The sequence below is a fragment of the Rhineura floridana genome, chromosome 21 (assembly GCF_030035675.1).
Source record: "Rhineura floridana isolate rRhiFlo1 chromosome 21, rRhiFlo1.hap2, whole genome shotgun sequence".
Lineage (NCBI taxonomy): Eukaryota > Metazoa > Chordata > Lepidosauria > Squamata > Rhineuridae > Rhineura > Rhineura floridana.
Genome location: NC_084500.1, coordinates 18,218,364 through 18,241,337, shown reverse-complemented (window position 1 = coordinate 18,241,337; position 22,974 = coordinate 18,218,364). Strand labels below are relative to the sequence as shown.

Below are 22,974 nucleotides of genomic sequence, written 5' to 3'. Positions count from 1 at the left end.
TGAGCCCTGGAGATCAACCTATTGCTCAAGCTTTGGCCCCCTTGAGCACATTTCCCTCTATGATCCGGGTGAGAGAGCCACAGGCGGGCGGGGGGGGGGGGAGTCCCTGAAGGACACATTTATGGTGTTAACCATTAAGCCAACTTGGCTTTAATAAAGCTTTTCTTTTCTAAGTTCGGGGCTGTGCTTACAATGCCTTCCATGTGGAATCTCGGGCACTTCAAAGGGGCTATGTGTGCATGGGGGGGGAAGCTGAGTTTTGGGGCTTGTGATTGCTTCAAATTAAATTCAGGGCAACTGGATCATGTTACCAGGGATGGCGGTTGGAGAGGGCTAGGGTTAACCCCAGCACCTCTTTCTTTCTGCATCCTCGAAATTATTCTGAAAGGCGGCTAGCCAGTTTATTTAAGGCAGTAAATTAAATAAGGAATAGAGTCAACTGGCCTCCTTTGGCTGAAGTGTCTGTGACTAGCAATGGCCATGAAATAGGTGCATGTGGGGGCTTTGGTGGTCTTGTGCTGGAGGGGGAGATCAGTGGATGTGCCGCTGTTTACCAGAGGCTTCCTCAAGGGATTCTGTTCTCTGCCTAGATAAGCCTTCCCTGCCTGTTCTGGCACAAATGGCAACAGAAAGCCAAGACTTTGGGCAAAACCATGCTTGTTTGCCTGACCTTAATTTATGCTGCTCAAGGCACAAGATTTGTGATTCTGATCAAATACTTAATAATGCATGTTTTATGAAACAATGCAGAAACTTGTGTGTTTTGCGAGTTATGGATGTGTTCGATCTTTAGCATGCGTGTGTGCGATTGTAAGCTTCAGTCCAGCCTTGCAAATTCTCACATGTGCTGATGTAAAACTGTTGATGATGCATGCCGGCATCCTGGAATTTTTAAAGAAAAGAATCAGTCCTTTCATTTGCAGTGTGTTGTTGTCTGGAGGCAAAAACTGCTTCACCAGAGGCGACTCTGGCTGTTTACAAGCATGTGTGAAATAATTTGACACTGGCATGGTGGGGTCATTAGTGTGTTGGACTAGAGGTGGAAGGACCCGGGTTCAAATTCCTGCTCAGCTGTGAAGTTCACCAGGTGATTTGGCCCAGTTGCTCTCACTTGTCTCTGCGTCTAACTTACCTCCCAGGGTTGTTGTATGGATAAAAGAAAGGGGCCTTTTTGCATCACCCTGAGCTCCTTTAGAAGAAGAGCGAGATATTTTTTTTAAAAAAAAACCTAATTGCTACATAAACAATCATTATGTCTTCTGGTGGATGAAATAATCCAACTTTAATTAATGGGTCGGCTTGTTGGCTTTTTTTTATAGCCCTTTTGGTTTTGAGGCTGTGGCGTCACAGGGAATGATTGCAGAAGGGATACAGTAAAAGTGGTGTTTGTTTCAAACAGTAGTGGACAGCTTTTTTGCTTATTGCACTACAAATTTCTCTTGGTATCTCAAAAAGACTACTGTACCTGTGCTGATGGTTTGGCAACATGTGGACTGAATCAACTAAATTCCAGCCAGTTCAAAGCCATCGTGATTAGTTGACTTGGACGGTTTTTAATCATTTGATGACCCCAGGGAATTTTTGTGGTTTTTTCCCCCTAGGGATGGAGACAGACAGCCATTTTGGGGGGGGGGGGAGTTGAAGTGGTGTTGGGGAGGCATTGATTCATAGGAACACACGGAGCTGCCTTCTACTGAATCAGACCATTGGTCCTTCCAGCTTAGAACTGTCTACAGCGACAGGCAATGGCCCTCCAGGGTTTCAGGAATGGGACATTCCCAGTCCTACCTGGAGATGTCGTTGGGGATTGAACCCGGGACCTTTTGCATGCAAGGCAAATGCTCTACCACAGAGCTACGGCCCTTCCCAAAATGCCTGGATATGTGTGTCGCACTGAAGGGCCATCCATGCAGAAGATGGAGCGGGCTTGCTCTTCTTTGCTCCAGAGGGTGGGACCCAGTAGAGGCTCCATGTCAGTGGGGCAATGGAATCCGCTCCGGGCTTTACTCTGAACTTTCAAGGTGCTGTCCAAGGGTGATTTTGGACTAAAACCCGGAAAAGGTTCCACTGCTCCACTGACATGGAGCCACCAGCTGCCAATGGCAGGACTGGAAACAAGAAGTAGGAGCAGATTTTGGCTAAACAGTAGGAGAGGTTTCCTAACGTTGAGACACTGGAGCAGGCAGCCTTGGGAGGTGGCAGGCCCTCCTTCACTGGATATTTAAGCAGCAGCTGGGATGCTGCAATTGCAGGATTTCTGCTCTGAGCAAGTGGGTGGGGCTAGATGGCCGTCCAGATCCCTTCCAACTCTGCATATTTGTGATTCTGATCAAAGACGTCATAATGCATCTTTTATGAAACAATACAGTAACTTGCGAAAGCTGTTCAGCCCTGAAAGTGAAGCTGGGATGGGTGTGTTCACGGTGTGGGCAGCGATCCTGCTTTCAAGTTGCCCTGTGGGGTCAGGGGAGGGGAATAATTACCCATCTGCAGCAGCGGAGTGGGGAGACTTTCTTCCTCCATGACTCTGTGTGGGGCTTTCACCCTCCTCCACCTGCCTTCCTCCCCGCCCCCTCCTCCACCCTCCAGGATGGGGGCTGCATGTGGGAGGGAGTTTGTGTATCCCTAGCTGCATGCTATGGAGGTTTATGTGTGTGTGTGTGTGGGGGGCTTCTCCTGGCAGTCTGTGACAGCGCATCCCCTCTGAGGTTTCTGCTCAGATGGCTTCTCCCAAGATACCAGGTGCCCCACAGAGAAACCACATAAGCCAGGAAGGAGGGAGCAGTATCATAGAGCAGCTGTGATGTGAATCCTTCTTGTTGCTCTGGGCCCCCTGAAGAGAGGACTGGGAAAGGGGTAGCTTGGATTCAGACTTTGTCCCCCGTTGTGTTAATTATGATCAAGCAAGACATTTCACACCTCTGGCCTTGTGTTAAGACTGTTTGCTTGAAAGGCAACAAGCATCTGCAGGAAATGAGAGAAAAACCAACAGCCTGGCCCCGGGTGGGTGGGAAGCTCAAATCAACGTGCTTGAATAGATAGGGAATGTGCTTTATTCAAGATGGTTTGCCTCCTCCTCCTTTTCTCTGTGCCAGGTGAGGGGAACTTTTGGGCCTCTCAAGCACAACTCCCATCAGCCTCCGTGAGCACGGCCAGGGAAGACGGGAGTTGTCGTTCAGCAACATCTGGAGAGCCAAAAGTTCCCCACACCTGCTCTGTACAGAAGATGCCCCAGGAGTTTTTTTAAAAAAGGGGGGGTTAGTGGCGCACCTGAAATTATGCAATGAAGGGAGACGGTTCCACAGCCACAGTGCCACTGCGCTGAATGCCCTGCTCTGTGTCTTTTTGTGTCCCAGAAAGGAAACTCCCAAAGCAGAGGCCCCTTGTCAGTGATCCTGCAGCCAACTCAGTGTGGCTTAAACGTGGACTTCAGGCATTCGCAGGAGAGAGGCCCTAACTGCATAGGGTAAAATGAAGACGGTCCCATTCAGCCCCTGGCTCCCCCAGTTTACAAAGAACCAGGTGGTGGGGAAAGCCTTTCCCATCAGCTGCTCTCTGATCCATTTAACTGGAGGTGTGGGGAATTAGAAGCTGGGCCTCCTTCCTGCCTAAGCAGGTGATCTGCTGCCACCACCTGCTATAGACAAGCTCAGACAGGTTGTCTGCTAGCCGTTGTGTATATTTTCATGCTGGGGGAATTCTGCTCTCTGCACAGCCTTTGCCTTGCTCTGGGTGGCTTTTGGTAATGATGCTAGCATCTCACTGAGAGGTGCTTTCGCACATGACGTAGCAGCAAACCCAGGTTTGCAACTCGCTGTATAGAACAGGGAGCTACTGCTGATCATGGCTCCTTGTACCTCTGTGATGCATGTTGAGGTGTCCCGACAGCACAATGTGCGCAGAAGGTTAGTTACACAGAACTCACCAAGATCTGAAAGTCCCCCCATTTTCCCCCCATCAGCCTGGCCACCTTGATCCTGTCTCCTGTCATGCACTAATATTACCCTGGTTCACCCAGCACGAGCCGAACTGATTCGTGTTTGAGAGACTCCGCTCCGAGAGCACAGAGGCCTTCCGGAAATGGCTCAGCCAGTTTTCTCATGAGACCGCAAATGGCCCTTGGGGCCGTGTGGAAGACGTGCCCTTTTTATTATTTTAATAAGCCGTCTCCAGAAATATCCTTGATTCATGGGAGCGTTTCTTCTAGATGATGAAACAGAAGGCTATCTGTCATTTTTTTTCCAGTAGGGCTTCAGTCCTGCTGCGCTTCCCCTGGAGCAAGGGTGGCCCCTGCTTGTGAACCCAACTGACTGCACCCCATCCTCCCCCTTTGGGTTGTAGAGGACAGTCTGCCGCTGGATGGTGGGCTCACGTCTGGCCCCAAAGCCGTCTCAAATCCACCTCAGCTCTTGGCTGTCTTTTGGTGGTCTGCCAGTTCCCAGTAAGCCTTCTCATCTTAGAACTTGGCAGCTGTTTCCCTTCCTGTGGCTTGAGGACTAGAAATCTACTTTTCAACAAAAAGTTGAACTCCATACTCATACTACATCCTGCCCCCTTTTTCTGGGTTCCTGAAGAATCGCAGCATGCTGGACATGAATTAAGTTGCAATCTGTTAAATTAAAAATTATTTTGCAGCGTCGCTGTCTGCCTGCCTTTTCCAGGGGTGGCTGTTTTGGGGATCTCATTCCCTCTCCTCCTGTTCCTTTTTTTGCAGCTGGATCCCCAGACAGTGCAGACGAAGAACTGGCATATGGATGTGATTGAAATGAATGGGGTAAGAGGAGAGCAGGTTGCATGCCACCCCCCATGGCGCTTGCCCCAGATTCCTCCCTTCCCCTTGCCAATGCTTTAACTGTCCCCCTTGGGCACTTTCCCCTCCCCTCCCGGCTGCACGTAGAGAGCTTCTCCATTGCAGGATGCAATCTTGACTGTTGACATCTCCCTTTTCAGATCAAAGTGGAGTTCTCTATGAAGTTCACAAGCCGGGACTTGAGCCTTAAAAGGACCCCATCGAAAAAGCAAACAGGAGTCTTCGGTGTAAAAATCAGCGTCGTCACAAAGTACGTAGGTTGCGGAGCTGCCCTGATCTGGAGGGTCTGCTGCTATTGGCATGGTGGGAGGGAATTCTAGTCTGGGCCTTTGCCGTATATATATGTGTGTGTGTGAATATAGATGTTTTTCAGGGTCTTGAGGCACTCGGGGATAACAATATAAAGTTTTTTTAAAAGAACCACAAAAGCACTTTGAAAAGCTAGCAGAAGAGTAGCGGATAAAGCATCCAGTAAAATTTAAAAGAGGGAGACTGGCAAAATGAACCAGCACGTAGCGGGTTAAAAGCTCTGCTTAAACAGGAACAACAAAAGTTTTCACCAGGCAGCGAAGTGCTACAGAAGGGGCGACACCGTTCTCCTGAGTCAGGAAGTTCCAAAGGCCTTGATGCTGCACCAGAGAGAATCCTCTTGCTCCTTCCTGCCAACTTGTGCCTCAGTTAGGGGGTGGGTGGGAGATGTAAGAGGGACTTTCCAGAGCTCCTCAGTAGATGGTCAGAGTCATACAAGAAGAGACGGTCATTTAGGTATCCTCTTCCAAAGCCATTTTGAGCTGTAAAGGTGATAAGCAGCCCTTTGAATTGTGTGTGGAAACAGCATGCAAGTGCACGGGTTTAACGGCAGTCCCCTTGATGTCAGTGACACATCCTCGCCTCTGTTGCCAAGTTAGGGTTCTAACTCCACCCTTGCTCCTCTGCAAACACTGAAACACGTGTAAGTTTTAATACTAGACCAGAGTGCTTCTAAGTGTGTACAGAGGGCCTTCTTTATTCCTGTGTTTCAGGAGTGGGGAACCTTTGGGCCTCCAGATGTTACTGAACTACAGCTCCCATCATCTGTAGGCATTGGCCATGCTTGCTGGGGCTGATGGGAGTTGTAGTTCAGCAAACATCTGGAGGGCCAAAGGTTGCGCACCCATGCTGAACATCCACAACCAAGGCTGGAATTAGGGGAGAAAAGGGGACGTCCAATGAAGAAGAGGCACAGCACCTCTCTCTCTCTTTTCTACAGTTTGTTTGTTTGTTTATTAATTAATTAAATGTATGTCCTGCCTTGCCTCCCAGAAGGAGCCCAGGACAGCAAACAAAAACACTAAAAACACTTTATAACATCTTAAAAGCAAAAGACTTTAAAACATATTAAAACAAAGCAGTTTTAAAAACATACTAAAATCAAAACCATATTTTTTAAAAAAGCTTTAAAACATCTTAACAAGCAATTCCAACACTGAGGCAGACTGGGGAAAAGGTCTCTACTGAAAAGGCTTGTTGAAAGAGGAAGATCTTCAGTATGTGCTGAAAGGACAATAGAGACGGTGCCTGTCTAATATTTAAGGGGAGGGAATTCCAAAGGGAAAGTGCGACAGCACTCAAGGTCCGCTTCCTATGTTGTGCGGAATGGACTTCCTGATGTGACGGCATCTGCAGGAAGTCCTCGCCTGCAGAGTGCAGCGATCGACTGGGTATATAAGGGGTGAGACGATCTTCAGGTTTCAAAATCAGCTGCTTGTGGCCATTTTTTGGGAGGCGGGTGCTCCAGGCCCTCCTGCCTGCACCTCCAGGTTGCAAATAGAAGAGGCAGGCGTCTTCCGCAAAGGCCCAGCTCCCTTTGTGGTTCTTCTCGTAATTCTCCTAGGCTCTCCCGATCCATCTCTCTTCTCTCCCCCTTCCAGGCGTGAGCGCTCCAAAGTGCCATACATCGTGCGCCAGTGCGTGGAAGAAGTGGAAAAGCGCGGCATTGACGAAGTGGGGATCTACCGGATCTCAGGGGTGGCCACAGACATCCAGGCCTTGAAAGCGGCCTTTGACTCCAGTGAGTTTCCCCTTGCTGCTTTGCTGCCGTTCTTGAAGAGGAAGGCTTGTGTATTTCACATGCACACAAGAGCCCTGTCGGCTCAAACAAAGGGTGCGGCTTAGCCAAGCATCCAACAGCAGCCAGCCACCCCCATCCCCCCGTTCTTTGTATCTGGTGCTCACAGGTATACTGCCTCTGACCACAGAGGTTTTATTTAGCTGTTATTGCTAATATTTATGGTTCATTTGAGAGCATTTCTGTACCGTGTGATGCAGGGGTGGCCCTCAGATGTTGTTGGACTTCCATCAGTAAGCATGGCCAGTGGTCAGGAATGATGGGCGTTGGAGCCCAACAACATCTGGAGGGCACTCTGTTGGCTACTCCTGACTTAATATATAAAAATAGATCTCAGATGGCGTACAACGACTAAAAACACAAAGCGATACCAATGTGCAATAAAACGTACCAAAGGCAGGGCTCAGCTTAGTGATCAGGGAAAGACTGAGGAAGAAATGATGTGTCTTCAAAAGACATTTGAAGCAGGTACCCAATAGCTCTTCTTGAATGATACGAGGAGGGGTGTTCCACAGAACAGGGGCAACAGCAACAAATGCCCTTTTGTGGGCCACCCTGTGTCAATAGCCTGCACGTAACCCTAACTGATTCTCTGTGAAATTGTCTAAAACTTTTGCTGTTTTGAACGCCAAGTTAGCTAGCAGCTATTGCATCATCTTGCAGTTTTGACATCAGATGGCCGAACTGAAAGGAAGAAAGGGAACTAGCTGGACCTTGGTCTGATCTAGCAGGGAATTTTTTTGGGGGGGGGGGGAGAGATCATAGCTTCAGTGGCAGAGCCGCTGCTCTGCATGCAGAAGGTCCCAGGTTTGATCCTCAGCACCCCTAGTTTTAAAAAAAGATCTGGTAGCAAATGGCGGGAAAGGCTGTTCTTTGCCTGGGACCCTGGAAAGCTCCTGCTAGCCAGAGCAGACAATACTGGACTAAGTAGACAAAAGTGTCTACTCTGGTATACGTGGCAACATTTCATATTCTGGCATCCTCTTTGTTTTTTAAAAACGGGCTTCATCTTAATTCTGCCGTAGATAGCAAAGACATCCTGATGATGCTGAGCGACATGGACATCAACGCCATCGCGGGCACCCTGAAGCTGTATTTCCGTGAGCTTCCTGAACCCCTCCTCACGGATCGGCTTTATCCTGCTTTTATGGAGGGTATTGGTAAGAGTGTGTATATGTATGGGGGGGGTTGGGGGGTAGTGGGAAGCAGGATTTCTTCATACAGAATTGGAACTCCAGGCTCGGGGAGTGGCCAAAACCACAAGATAAAGAGAGCAGGCTTAACACAGGTCTTTGGAGTCGAGAGTTTTCCTTTTGAGGCCAGTTCCAGGTGTAGAAGCTCCCAGGTACAAGCTGGGATCTCTGGCCCTCACTTTTGCAGCTCCTCTGAGTGAGAATTAGCCTGCCACATTTTACATCCTACTTCCCCACCCACACCAGCTCAGGACACAATGGAGTGGGGGACTGTTGATCAGGGTTAGAGTCCCTGCTTACATGCAGAAGGTCCCAGGTTCAATCCCCAGAAAGGCCCTAAAAAAAGGAAAGGGGGAGGTCAAGTAGTAGGCAATGGGAAAGGCCCCTCTCTGTCTTGACACCCTGGAGAGCCTCTGCTAGTCAAACTGGGTTGGATTGAACAAATATTCCAATGTTTGGGGGGAGAGTGTCTCTGCCAGCTCTCTCATCCCACCTTTCCACCTCCAGCACTCTCTGACCCTTCGGCCAAGGAGAACTGTATGATGCATCTTCTGCGTTCTCTGCCTGATCCCAACCTTATCACATTCCTCTTTCTGCTAGAACACTTGAAACGGTAAGTTTCTCCCATCTCGAGAACGGGGGGTGTTAGTCTGTGACCTGGAGAAGGCCAGAACGGAGGTTGCCCCTGATATTTCATTAAAAAGACCCCTCCTTTTCAACCCAAAAGGTTCCCAGAGCTGCAAGCAAATCAAAATCTGGCAAACAAACAGAGCAATTTTTTTTAGTAAATTCACTAAAACTGGGCCTGGCAAGGTTAAAACGGTTTTTTTTTTTTAAAAAAAGGATCTCTAGGTAGCCAGGCCAGAGAAGATGATTTCCAGCTGGTGCTGAAACACTAATAGAGTCAGAGCTGGGAGGGCATTCTAAAGACTGGGGTGCCAACACCATAAAGGCCCACAGGAGAGGATCTCCAGTTCCTGGACTGCCTTTGGTTGCGAGATCTTCGGAGAGTTCCAAATCACTGCACCCGCAGAATTCACCCTGTGGGATTGGCTTCAGCAGGATGTAGGGATGACCACCAACTTGGATGGCTTTAAAAGGGGATTAGACAAATTCATGGAGGATCATGAGGCTTTCAGTGGCTACTACCATGATGGCTGTGTTCTGCCTCCACCGTTGGAGACAGAGTTGCTGGGAATCACAAATGGGGAGTTTTGCTGTTCTGCTCAGATCCTGATCTTGGGCTTCCCACTGTGTTTGGCCAATGTGAGAACAGGATGCTGGACTAAATGAGTCACTGGCCTGGTCCAGCTGCAAAGCTCTTCTGAGGTCCTTCTGTTCAGGGCCTGCTGCAAAGGAAATGCCTCCATTTCTACTTTTCCACTCGCTCCCTTGGGGAGGAGCAGAGTCCAGCAGCAGGTGTAACCGGACGGGTCTTTAACTAGAATAATACGAAGAGGAACTAATTACAGGCTGCACAGAAGCATTGCCTACCTTTGTGAATTCAGAGAGGGGTTCAAGGAGGTGGCACTATCATTTGGCAGCCCTCTCCTAGGGGCTTGGCTGTAGACTGAGCCCCCTCCTCCTCCCCCTCCGGCTCACTCGCTCACTCGGGTTGTTGGCTTTTGCTGAGGACATGGAATTGCTGTCAGAGCTGCGGCTTGGCGGAGCAGCAAAAATAGAATGCACCAATGGGAATTTCGGAATTGGGGGCTGGAATCTTTGTGTTAATGGCCATGTGTCGTCGTTCCCCCCCCCCCCAATTCCTGTTTGGTTTCTTAAGAACCAAGCAGGAGAAAACAAAATAAGAAGAAAAAGCAACAGAAAGAGGTTGTTGGCAGGGTGGGGCAATTGCTGCAGCCTGGAAGGAAAATCCATTTGGCTGCTTGCTCTGAAGGGAGGGGGGGGGGCACATCCAGTTCCCGCATCTGTTCTCCTGGACAGCGCTCAAACGGAGCATGGTTTGTGTTACTGGGGGTGCAGCGCAGCTCTCTCCTAACATGGCAATATTTTGACGCTGGTTTCCAAGGCAACAGCTGGCCATGGACCAGCAGTGGTTTCTGGGGAAGGTGTGTACGTATGTGTGTGTGTATGTGCCAGAGGGAGTTTTGGACCGTTCAGAGGGCAAGTTGGTGGTGGTGGTGGTGATTGGGAAAACAAGACTGTGCCACGTCAAGGCAGGAGTCTGGAGGTGGGAGGCGGTTTGCGTTGGGATTGTGTAGCGTTCAGATGTGGAAATAGTGTGTGTGTGGGGGAAGGGTCAGGCAAGGAGAGAGAAAAATGAAGAGAAATTCCATCCTATTTTTCTTTTCCAAGGCGGCGATGGTGGATTCAAACCTTGCTCTAGTTGACTTCAAAAAGCCGTTCCAAAATTGTGTGAGGCTTTTAAAAACAGGCCTCTCTCTCTCTTTGCACAGGGTTGCCGAGAAGGAGCCTATCAACAAAATGTCCCTGCACAATCTAGCCACGGTGTTTGGCCCCACATTGTTGAGGCCTTCCGAGCTGGAGAGCAAAGGGCACCTCAGTTTGGCCTCGGACATCTGGTCTCACGATGTAATGGCACAGGTATTTGGGGGGGGGGAGGAGAGGGTTTGCAGGGTGGGTGCAGTAGGCAGAGGAACTGAGTGTCCTTGGTTGTGCGAGCACCGGGCTAACCTTTCAAAGTTCACCCTTGTCAAGAACTGCTGCCAGTTCACACCGTGACTCAATTCCCAAGTCCAGGGCAATTAATCCCGGACAGGCACAACCCGTGCCTCCCTTACTAGAGCTGAGTTAAACCTACAGCAACCCTGTAAGGTAGGTAGACTGCCACCACCCCTTGAACCTGGTCACCCACTCTGGGCCAAGGGGAAACCCAAAGTGCCAGAAATAGACCTGCCAAGGATTCCAACAGACAAGAGACAAGGATGCACTCCTTGTCTTGGAGCCTTCAGGCAAAATACCCCAATATACAGTAGCGTGTGGCTAATTGGCCAAGGTGCTGTATTCAGAGCCAATTCCCCTTGGAATGAACACGCTGGTAAATAAGATATAGCTTTATTAGAATAAAATATAAGTGCAAAACGTATAGCAGCAAAATAGTTCCTGAAACCAAACACCCCCAAGGGCTAGGTAAAATACAGAGAGAGTTCAAATCACAAACAAAAATAACAAAGCTGTCTAGCCTAATCTATGCTCACACAAGATTGGTAAACCAGCAGAGTAACATCATGGTTCCACATCTCTCCAGAGATGTATAGCCTGGATAGCAGATGGAACCCCAACATCAGGTAGCACCAAAGAACATTGAGGAACAAAGACCCTAAAGTCTTGGTCCTGTTCATATGGGGAAAAGCCCAGCAACAGCCAGGAATTAATCCGCCAGTCAGGGGGCTTTCTGATGATGACATCGTCTGGAGCTTTCGTGCCTAACGATCACGCAGCCACCAATCTTCCCAGGCCTGTGGCATGCGCCCAGTCTTGCGCTGATAAGCAGGTGTTCTTACTTACTGCTTAATTAACTGAGTTCAGCTGCGAGAACTGACTATCTCATGGCCTCCCAGAGGCCCTAATTCAGGCAAGATGTATTCCCCCTCAGTTCCTTGCCATAGAACCATTTTAGAAACCTGGAAGTGTAGAGTGTAGAGGCCATGAAACAAACCTCCTCAGTTAGAACTCGCTTTCTCAGAGCGTGAAAAGGTGGGGAATCTTTTAAAGAGAAGTTGCAGGTGGCTCTCTGCCCAAGATGTGAGCCCAGTTTTCTCCTTGCAGTGTGCAAGACAGATAGTCAGCAAATTAAAACACTGGTTGTGCTGTTGGCTTTTGGGTAGCCTATCTACCTTTATTTTTAAAACTTCCACACGTTTGCCCTTTATCTGTGGAGAACATTTTAAAAAATGCTTTAGTTGTTTCGGGAGGGACAATAGTTTAGCAGTAGTGCGCATGCTCCATGTGGTATCCCTGGCATCTCCAGGTAGGGCTAGGAGACACCCCTGGATGGCCACTGTCAGTCCATCTGGATGGGGAACCTGTGGCTGTTCCAGCGGCTCTTGAACTTCAGCTCCTATCAGCCCCAGTCAGCATGGCCGGAACCAGGCATGACTGGGCCCTTGGGCACCAGCCTGCCCCGGGCCTGTAGCACCATATGCCCCAACACCCCCTCCCAATGCAGGCAGCAAGGGGCTTAAATAGGCCTACCCACCTACTTCCCGCATCAACGCACACCCACCATCACCCAAAATGGCGGGGGGGAGGGGGGAGATCAACCCATTAGGGACACCCCTGCTGCCATACTGGTGGAAGGCAGGCATGCACACAGGGTGAGCTCACTGATGCAACAGGTAGGCGGGGCTTATTGAAGCCATGGTAGTGTTGGGTCACTGGGTCCAGCAACCCGACACTGGTGCAGAGTGGGAGTTCCACTCTAAGGAGGGCCTCCTAGGAGCCCTCAGCCAGGACCCAATCTGGCTGCCTGCTGGTGCCAGGCCTGCCAGCCAGTAGGGCCAATGCTCAGGGGATGATGGGAATGGTAGTCTAGCCCCATCTGGAGAGCTACAGGTTCCCCACCCCTGATCTGAGCTAGATAAACCAATGGTCTGGCTTGATATACTTCAGCTTCCTGTGTTCTTGATGACTACACAGGCACTAGCCAATCAGTGGCATGCAATGGACAGTTTCTGCTGGAGACTTGTAGAAGTGGGTTTTTAATCCCCCCCCCGCAAGTGGAGCTTGATTTGCAGATATGAGAAAGCTATGCTTGAACTGAACACAGTTCCAAACCAGACCCATCACTAAATAAATTTTGCATCTGTCTTCACCCAAATTTCTGCTGGGCTTTCTAATTTGGAGGGGCAGTTTCAAGGACTAGCTAATTAACTGAGGGTGTAGCAACAGCTCCTGGACAGGCTTAACTTTTGTGTTTGAATTCCAGAGACTCCATTTGATGATAGATCCATCTATTGCACTCTCTGTCTGAGGCGCTGGCTGGCTCTTTGCACAAAGAGAGTGAGAGAATCCCAATTTTAATTCACTTTTTTTCTTGTGGCAGGTGCAAGTGCTCCTATACTATCTACAGCATCTGCCCATCTCCTTTGCTGAGCTCAAACGCAACACGCTCTACTTCTCCACAGATGTGTAGCCCCTGGGCTCTGCAGCCGAGCAACAGTTTGTTTCCTATACAGAGGGGTGCAGCACAGACTCAAAACCTGGGCACTGATCCTGCTGAGGACAATGGTGCTGCCCTGGACATACACTGCCCACACCTCATGGGACGATTTTGTACAATCCCTGGCCTCCACCGCACCAGCCCCTGCACTCTCTCTTTTTCCTTTCTGCACGGTGGTCCATGTCTCTCATACTTCTCATGTTCAGGAGTCACTTTTACATAAGTTCGTTGAGCAGCAGAAAGGGAGTGAGCGACAGATGATTTTGGAGACGCGGCTTGTTTCTTTCCAAAAGTCACCATCTTCCAGTTCCAATAGAGCTTTACTGCAGCCAAGTCCCCTCCTCTTCCAGCCCGCCCCACCTCGCCATCCGCAACAACGCCTGACCTTCTCGCACCTCTCCTTTGTGGCCTGCATGTATGGTGCTTGCTTGGATTTTCCTGCTTTGGAGGCTTAAAAGAAACCAAGGACTCCATTTCCCCCCTCCCCCCATCCAGACGACACTCCGCTTTGTCTCACTGGGCCGTGCAGAGGCCGGATCTGGTGGATGAACTCCGCAGTCTCTTCAACCCACCACCACCACCCTACCTGTCGGTCTGCCCTGAAGGAGCTCCACATGGTGGGCTGAAGCTGGCAGCGTTTTTATTTTTTTAAGAGTCTTTGTCTATTCCAGGTCCCTTTTTTTATGCTGGGGAGCCTCTCGTCTTGTGATCCCTACGCTTTGCGGCTGTGCATACCGTGGGGGTGTAAAGCCATCTTCCTCCTTTTTATTCTGTCAAAACGTTCTTAAAGGTATACTGATGGCAGGAAAATGAAGAGAAAGTGGCTGTTTGCTAGTCCTAGATGCGTGCACCAGAGAAAGGGATACCTCTCCCCCCTGCCCCCCAGCTGTGCTGTCCCCTATCGGTTTATTTATGGTTACCTTCTTGGGGCTAATTCAGTCTTAATCCTTACAAAGGAAAGCAGATCTTAATAACGGCAAATGAGAGCCCACCCCCCATTATTTAGCTGGGCAACAGGACACATTGGGAAGGCAAGAGTCTGGCTGCCCTACAGATGCAACCATCAGCCATGCCTTTGCCCATGGTCCATGCCAGGGAGGCAGCTGGTATTTTCTGGCCCTACCTCCTCAACATGGCTTCTCCTGCTAAGGGGCTGTTGGGCTCCTTTTTACCTCTCTCTGTGTGTGTGTGTGTGTGTGTGTAAGTAAGTAAGTGGGGCAGTTCCTCCTTGTCTCATCCAGCATGGCTTATACAGGGTTCAACTAAAGCAGACTCAGGTTGAGTGTGGAAGGGAGGTCTCCCTTGTGGTGGAAACCCCTCCTTAGGGATTTTAGGTAAACATAAAACCCCATTTTTGTTATGTTTAAGTTGAATGTGAAAAGTGCCATTTCAGCCCTTAACAGGCACCCAGCTATGTCCCTGTTTTTCTCTGTGTGTCGGAAATAAACGGCTCATTTGGTGTCTCTTTACGAACCCTCCTCCCAACCTGCTCAAAAATTAGTTGAAAAGATTGACACAATTATCACACGTCCGTTTTCTTTTCTTTTAGGAGCAATTCAGTGGCTTGGAGCTCTTCCCCTCACCCGCTGTAACTACCCTGTCTGGGTTGGCATTTTGCTGGGGCCAGCAGGAGAGGACAGGACTTCTTTCCTCCTCATGTCATTGCCGACCCTTGAGAGGGCTCTGAGTTCCTGTTCTCCATCTTGCTCGCATGCTCCTGGTGCCAAGTGGGAACCCAGCAATGCGCTTAATCTGCTGGATAGGTAGCCCAATGGCTCACCTTGGTTCCACCACCCCAGCTCAAGGAAGTATTGCCGTGCCATGCCTGCCCCTGCGCGTTAGGTAGCTAGTCACACTTTCTGCCCAGGAAGGTAGAAAGTTGCGTGGGACACACAGTTCAGGGGCCAGAAATATTTTACTGGCCAGAGGATTTATTTGGTTGGTTTGGTTTCTTAACCACCCTGCTGCACAGCAGATCTTTGTGGGTCTGCATCTACCTGCATCCCTGTGTCTGTTGTAGCTGAAGTTGTCCCCATGGAGAGTATGTAAGCCAGATTTCCTACTACCAGCATAGCTCTCCCCACCCCCCCAGATAACTGCACTTGTCCTTTTTTCTGACCATGGGAGAGGGGAGACTGGGACTCCTGGAGCTACAGGTAGAGTAGAAACTGTTATAATTGATATTTGACTTGTTTAAGGATATATATTATATATATATATATATTTTTGGTTGTGTTCCGTTGCAGGTTCCCCCCACCCCCTTCTGTAGATGAAAAACTTTAAATGGATGTAAACCATGTGAGGAGATTTTAAAAAAAACTTAATAAAATGCAAAGCCCAAACATTTGCACAAATTACTTCTGGGCTGTTTTGTCATTTGTATGCTGATCAGGGTGTCGAAAAAGATTTGAAGTAGCTGGATTGGGTCAAGCCTGGCCACAATGAAGCACTAGAGGAATACCAGGAAGGCCATCAGCTCCGCGGCAGAGCATCTGCTTTGTGTGCAGAAGCCTCCAGGTGCAATCCCCACTGGCGGCCTCTTCAGACAGAGCTGGGAGAGCCTCTGCCAGTCAGCATAGAGACAAAACGGAGGTAGGTGCTCCAGTGACTTGGTAGACGTCAACGCCCCATGCTTCTAATACAGGGGTAGCCAACAGAGTGCCCTCCAGATGTTGCTAGGCTCCAACTCCCCTCATCCATGACCACTGGCCGTGCTGGTTGCTGGGAACTGGAGTCCAATAACATCTGGAGGGTATCACACTGGCCACCCTAGTTCTGCTATCTCCCTTCTACTACCTCCATAAGGGCCTGCTGGATCAGGCCCAAAGGGGGGGGCATCTCGTCCAGCATCCTGTTCTCATAGTGGCCAACCAGATGCCCCAATGGGAAGCCCACAAACAGGACCTGGATTCCTCTCCCCACTTGCGATTCCCAGCAACTGGTATTCAGGGACATAACTGCCTCTGACAGTGGAGGGAGAACATAGCCATCGTGGCTAGTAGCCACTGAGAGCCTCCTTCTCCATGGATTTGTCTAATTCTCTTTTAAAGCCAGCCAAGTTGGCAGCTTTATCAATTGCAGACTTACCAGATTTCCCTCCTGCAAGGCAGGAGCCAGATTGTGTCATTCGTTCATTCACTCTCTCTCACACAGACATATATATAATCTAGAGACGAATACATCACTACCATACAACAAAACCTATGCAAGTGATTGATACTATACCCTTTATAAATGATTCTGCCAAGTGGAAAGGGGCTGGCCCGGTAGGCTAAGAAGAAGAAAGGGGGGAGCTTGGGAAACCAGCAATATTTCTTCAGCCTTGGAAAATGGCAATATTTCGCCTAGGCAACAAGTGCTGTTGCCATGGGAATGCCACGATGGGTGCCTGGTGTTCTTCCAGCCTCCTGTTCGCTGTCGCTTCACGAACCAGCTCAAAACCCTTTGGTTTTTCTTTTCTTTCCCCAGTTGGCAAATTGGCTGTGGGTGTGACCTGGTAATGCAAGCTCCCAGCAGCTCCCAGTGATGGTGCTGACTGGTAAGAGGCTGCAGAAGGTCCAAGGTTTGGTCCCGGCATCTCCTGTTAAATGGATCAGGTAGCAGCTGATGGGAAAGACACCCTCCCCCTCTTCCAGAGACCCTGCAAGGCTACTTGCCAGTCAGAGTAAGCAACACTGGGCTACAGATGGGCAAAGCGATGGGTGTGGCTTGCTAGATGTCTCTGCTCTGACAGCACCAGGGCAGCCAATGGCACTGAAAGCAAGGGACACACCCCACCCCAGCGACCTTCCAGTTTTAGGAACATGGGAAGCAGCCTTATCCGAGTCAGGCCGTTGGTCCATCTAGCTCCGTACTGCCTACACTGACTGGCAGCGGCTCTCCAGGTTTTAAGGCAGGATATTCCCAGGCCTACTTGCAGAGGCCACTGGGGAACTGAACTGGGATGCCTGGCATGCATGCAAATGTGGCACAAAGCAGATGCCTGGGGAGGAGAACTTGGTTTTCTTCAAAGGCAGAAGTGCCTTGCGAGATACAGCTCCTCCAACTTCCAAGTCACTGGGGCAGGCTGCTCTGAAGTGGCACGGGGAGCTATTTCTCTACCAAGCTTTCTGAGCCATGCAGCTCACTGATGAGCTCCAGGAGAGGGATGGAGAGTTTCACATCTTTGGGGTATCTTCCCATCCTCTCTTTTCTCTTCAGTTCCCAAAACACATTGTAGGGGGTGCTGGAGAGGGTTGAGGGGTCCTAGCTTGACCAGCTCTGTGGGGAAGGCTGGACAGCTTCTTCCTGCTGGGACCCTAACCAGGTTTACATCACCTGTAGCCAAGAGGAGGTGCCTTACTCCTCATTCCTTTAGAACAGGAATCAACAGTTAGCCCTGCTGGATCCATCTAGCCTGGCTCCCAGTTTTCAATAGTGGCCAGCCAAATGTCTCTGCAAAGTGCACAGGCAACAAAGTGTTTGGCATTCAGAGGTATAAGGAGGTTCTGTTTAGCTAATAGATTTGTAGACATTAAGCCCAATTGAAGCAACCTAGGCTAAATTTAAAATCCACTCAAACAACTAGCCACACCATCTTTTACACTTTTGAAAGACTGCTCTTGTTTCATTAGTATCAAACACTTGATAGTGCCCAGAATAAGTTAAATCTTGATTTCTCCTGCATCCAATAAGGTAACGAACCTACAAGTCTGTATTTGCAGCAAGTGCTGCCAGACCGTAACAGCACCCAAGCTTGCCACAGCAAACATATATGCTTAGCAAAAGAGTCCAGTTATGCTGCAGACCTTGAAATTAAGAATTAATTGTACCACTCTGATGATGTTTGAACAGTGCTTGGCTTAGATGACTCGCTGACTCTGCCCGTGGGCTGGATACCTATGCAGGACACAGAGCTCTCAAAAGTTGTTCCTCTTTCCCTCGTCTGTTGCCAGTCCTGGGAAAGGAAAGTTCTTTGCACCAGCTTCCCTGTATGGTTGACACCAGAAAGTCCTCCTTCGTTGGCTCCGGCTGCTACCGTAAGTAATAGTCAATCACTGCAGAGAACGCAGCAAAGCCCCCACAGCCAAGGACCCCGGCTTTCAGGCCAGCTGCAAGGCAAGCGGAGAAGGCAGTTACCACCAAGGCATACACTCGGGCCTCTCTCTTGTAGCTGAGACTATATTGGCGTAGAAAGCAAAGGTCACCTAAACTAGCAGGGTTGGTCCCAGCCCCTTGTAAAATATTCCTCTCCTTGTAGTCCTGTTGAGCCTGACCCTAGAAACTGGGGCCTTTAATAAGGATTGGACGCAACCACTTGGTGGAAAGGCAGAAACAGTACTGACAGCTGTCTCCCCCCACAGAAGTTTAAACCAATCAGATTCAACGTAATAAGCTTAGTTAGAAGCTGTTCAAAAAACCATCTAATGCTTTTAGGGAAGATTAGCACTCAGGCTGTAGGGAAGCAATGGGGAACCTGTGGCCCTCCAGATGTTGTTGGACTCCAGCCCCACCCAACTTGGTTGAGGTCAGAAGTGGTGGGAGTTGTAGTCCAGCAACATCTGGATGGCTACAGGTTCCCCATCCCTGCTCTATGCTTAGGATTATGTTATTACTAGGCCATAATATATATGGCAACAGTTCTGCATGCAGCATTTTGTCATCCTTGGAATCCAGATCAGCCCAGGAACTGCTAAAAGGCAACAGTACTCACCCCGAAAGCCAATGGCTCCTCCAGTAACGCACCCACTCATAACACTGTTCTTCCAGTCAGATTTGCCTCGGTACTACAAAAGCAAGAGAGACAACATCAAGGCCCGCCACATGGACCTCTGCATACAGCATCTACTCTAAATGACTCAGGCCCCAAATGTTTGAAAGACCGCCTCCTACCCTCTCAGGTGTTACGAGTCAGCAGAGGGAGACCTCTTGGCAGTTCCTCCACCTTTGGAAATTTGGAGGGGAGGTGGCCTGGAAGAGGGCATTCTCTGTGGCAGCCCCTATGCAGTAGAATTCCCTCCCCACAGAGGTGCGCCTGACACCTTCATGGTATAGCTTTTGTCACATGCTGAAGATGCACCTCTTTAACTTGGGGCCTTTAACACCAGAGATATATATTTTTAAGATGCACTCTATTCTTCTAATTGTAAATTGTTTTAACTGATTTTAATCTTGTATTTTTATATTGTTGCAACCCGTCCTGGGACCTTATAGTAAGGGCAGATGATGATAATGATAATAATATTTTTGTACAGTGGCTTGAGGTGATCCAAAGGCTCATCTAGTCCAGCACTCTGTTCTCACATTGGCCAACCAGATTGTCCAATGGGAAGCCTGCAAGCAGAACCACAACGATTTCGCCATGCAGACAAAGGGGAACAGTGGCTTTAAGCCCAGAGTGGGTAGCAGCTCACGGTATTAAGATGTAGGACAGGGGCAGTTGCCCATTGCTGCCACCACACCACCCTTTGAATCAGAGAGGAAAATCAATACAGGAAACCAGCAGATCAAAGCCAGGAAGCTACTCACAGACTCCAGCAGGCATTCAGTGCAGGAAAACATGGCACCCACGATGGCAAAGTTCTTAGCGTAGGACATCCCTCTTTGCCCCATGTCTTTCAAGACCTCCTTGGCTGTCGGTGTGCGGTACGGATCCTTGGGGTCAAATCCCACATTGGTATCGATACCAGCCGTGAACACGCCAAAGGCGCCCCCCAGCACGAACCCTGTCAGGTGAAGAGAAACGACAGCAAGGATGATTAGTCCTGCGACATGCTACAAATGTGGGGGAAGAGCTGTAGTTCAGACTGATTTTTCACTGTAATTTTTATTGCTTCTTTAATTTCTTGTGTACAGTAGGGCCCCACTCATACGGCGGGTTGTGTTCCGGACCCCTGCTGTAAAGCGAAAACCCATTGAATAGAATGGCGCGCGATGCCCGAAAACCGCTGTAAAAGCGGAACAAGCGCCGTATGAGTGGGGCTTTAGTCTAATTGTGTCTAATTGAGACCGCTGTATTAGCCAATTGCTGTAAAGCCGGGCCCTACTGTATATAACAACTCTATAGTCAGGCTGTTCCAATGCAACCCCCCGACTCCCCCCACCCCCACTAATGCTTTCTTGCTAATAAGCAACAGTGAAGAAAATGTGCTAAGTGTTTATAAGCAGATATACAAAACTTCATGACTACTATTGAGCTTTGAGGGCTCTAAAGCACCACATCGATTCCTTTATACAGCATTCAAGGCTCAACAGTAGTAAGGATGTTTCCCAGATGCTCCCAAACGACTATGCCTGTATTTACAGCACTGAAATCCTCCCGATTAGTTATACAATCAAATATACTGTGGGCTCTAATGAAACTTTTGACAGGCCTTGCTGCATCATAGGGTTGTATCCAATTTTAGTCCTACACCATGGACTCTCCATTGTGGAGTCCCCCAGGGATCGGTCTTGTCCCCCATGCTTTTCAACATCTACATGCAGCCGCTGGGTGCGGTCATCAGGAGTTTTGGAGTGCGTTGCCATCAGTACGCTGATGACACGCAGCTCTATTTCTCCTTTTCATCTTCCTCAGGTGAGTCTGTTGATGTGCTGAACCGTTGCCTGACCGTGATAATGGACTGGATGAGAGCTAATAAACTGAGACTCAATCCAGACAAGACCGAGACATTGTTGGTGAACGCCTTCCCTGCTCAGATGGTGGATGCTTACCCTGTTCTGGATGGGGTTACACTCCCCCTGAAAGAACAGGTACGTAGTTTGGGGGTTCTTCTCGACTCTTCCTTGTCTCTCGAGGCCCAAGTGGCCTCGGTGGCACGGAATGCGTTTTACCATCTTCGTCTGGTAGCCCAACTACGCCCCTATCTGGACAGGGACGACCTCGCCTCCGTTGTCCACGCTCTGGTAACTTCAAGATTGGATTACTGTAATGCGCTCTACGTAGGGCTGCCCCTGAAGACAATTCGGAAGCTTCAGCTGGTGCAGAACGCAGCTGCCAGATTAGTGACGAGGACCAGTCGGTCTTCGCATATAACACCTGTCCTGGCGCGTCTGCACTGACTTCCTATTTGCTTCCGGGCGAGATTCAAGGTGCTGGTTTTGACCTATAAAGCCTTACACGGCGTGGGACCTCAATACCTTGTGGAACGCCTCTCTCACTATGAACCTACCCGTTCACTTCGTTCAGAATCTAAGGCCCTCCTCCGGGTACCAACCCATCGGGAAGCCCGGAGGGTGGTTACGAGATCTAGGGCCTTTTCTGTGGTGGCCCCCGAGTTGTGGAACAGCCTCCCCGAAGAGGTACGCCTGGCGCCTACACTTCCATCTTTTCGGCGCCAGGTAAAGACCTTTTTATGCTCCCAGGCACTTTAATCTTCTTAACTTTTTTAATCTTTTAATCTGTATTTTAATTTTTGTAGTATTTATTTTGTTTTTGCTGTGCTTTTCGTTGTTTGTTTGTAAATGTTTTGTATTTTTATTATGATATATTGTATTTTATTTTGTTTGTTCACCGCCCTGAGAGCTATTTCGCTAAGGGCGGTATATAAATTGAAATAATAAATAAATAAATAAATACACGGAACAGACCCATTGAAATCAACGGCCGTGCCTAGCTTAGGTTCATTATTTCAGCGGGTCAACTCTGAGTAAAACTTTGTTAGAATATAACCTGTTAATAAGCATAATTTATATGGCGCTCTAAAAGAGCTACATGTACTTGTCTTTGGCAGTCATTCTCGCAACAACCCTATACAGTAAGGCCAGTGTTTGTTAGCCCCATGTTGTAGATGCAGAGCGATCCAACATTATATATAATAAAAATGATCCATAATTATTGTTATAAGCCACAAACATATTGTGGGTCCAAGGAAAACTTCCAACAGGCCTCGTGTCATCACTAAAAAGCACAACTGCCGCAGCGCTCGAAAAGAATTTAATGTGCTTTTCTCTTGCGGCTCTTCTTGTGACAACCCTGCAACGTAGGCCAATGTTGGTTAGCCCCGTGTTGCTGAAGCTGAAAGGGGCAACACTGTAATAATAATTTTAAAAGTCCACAATTATTGTTATATACACCAATGGCCCGAAAAAAGTACTTGATAATAATCATACTTTTGATACTAATACGGAAAATTTATGCAGCGCCCGAAAATGCTCGTTCGCGCGCCAACCCTGCAAGGTAGACCGCTGGTAAGGCCCAAGAGCGAACTTTTTTTTTTTTAAGTAAATTCCTCTTTTTTCTACTCCCCTCACCGACCCACCCCCGACGCAGGCCAGCACCGCCTTGAAGCCGCAACTCTCCATAGCCCGCTCGATCATCTTCTGTTCGAGGCTCTTGGTCGGCGCCGGGAAGCCGCCGAGGGCGGCCGGGTCCAAGGCCCGCGCTTGCCTCGGGCCGCGCTTCTCGCCCACCAAATACTCCAGCAAAAGGCTGTACTGCAGTGCCGGGGCCGGGCCGGGCGTCGCCCCCGCTTCATCGGACCCGCTCGTGCCTGTGGCAGAAGACGCCGCCATGACCGTTCTTCTTCCCCTCAGAAAACGAACACTACAGCCCCCGTCATGCCTTGCGCGCAGCGCCCGGCTCTCCTGATAGGATTCCTTTCCGCAGAGGCTCATGGGAAATGAGACTGCCTGGCTGTTTAAAAAAAAGAACACCGCCTAGGTGCCGCTCTGCGCAAGCGCTTATCTCGCCCAATGGCGCCTCTCGCCTCTCCCAAAACTACGACTCCCGGCATTCACTCGC

General features: G+C 49.3%; 2 protein-coding genes across 4 annotated transcripts in view; one reads left to right on the top strand and one right to left on the bottom strand.

Annotated features, from left to right (window-relative positions):
- Window positions 1-15,610, top strand: part of ABR (ABR activator of RhoGEF and GTPase) — a 102,484-nt gene extending 86,874 nt beyond the window's left edge. For all 3 annotated transcript variants that reach the window (XM_061605232.1, XM_061605233.1, XM_061605234.1), the window contains 7 exons: window positions 4,715-4,774; window positions 4,951-5,060; window positions 6,721-6,860; window positions 7,943-8,077; window positions 8,618-8,723; window positions 10,528-10,675; window positions 13,137-15,610. In XM_061605232.1, the coding sequence (XP_061461216.1) occupies window positions 4,715-4,774; window positions 4,951-5,060; window positions 6,721-6,860; window positions 7,943-8,077; window positions 8,618-8,723; window positions 10,528-10,675; window positions 13,137-13,226 (789 nt within the window). In that variant the 3' untranslated portion in view covers window positions 13,227-15,610. The remainder of the gene's footprint in view (window positions 1-4,714; window positions 4,775-4,950; window positions 5,061-6,720; window positions 6,861-7,942; window positions 8,078-8,617; window positions 8,724-10,527; window positions 10,676-13,136) is intronic.
- A 2,220-nt stretch (window positions 15,611-17,830) lies between these two features.
- TIMM22 (translocase of inner mitochondrial membrane 22) lies at window positions 17,831-22,844 on the bottom strand. Its single transcript, XM_061605254.1, has 4 exons — window positions 22,493-22,844; window positions 19,761-19,957; window positions 18,946-19,018; window positions 17,831-18,343 (listed from the first exon to the last, which is right to left on the bottom strand). Exons 1-4 carry the CDS (start codon window positions 22,743-22,745, stop codon window positions 18,267-18,269), a joined length of 600 nt encoding a protein of 199 aa, XP_061461238.1. The 5' UTR covers window positions 22,746-22,844; the 3' UTR covers window positions 17,831-18,266.
- Between the last annotated feature and the right edge of the window lie 130 nt (window positions 22,845-22,974).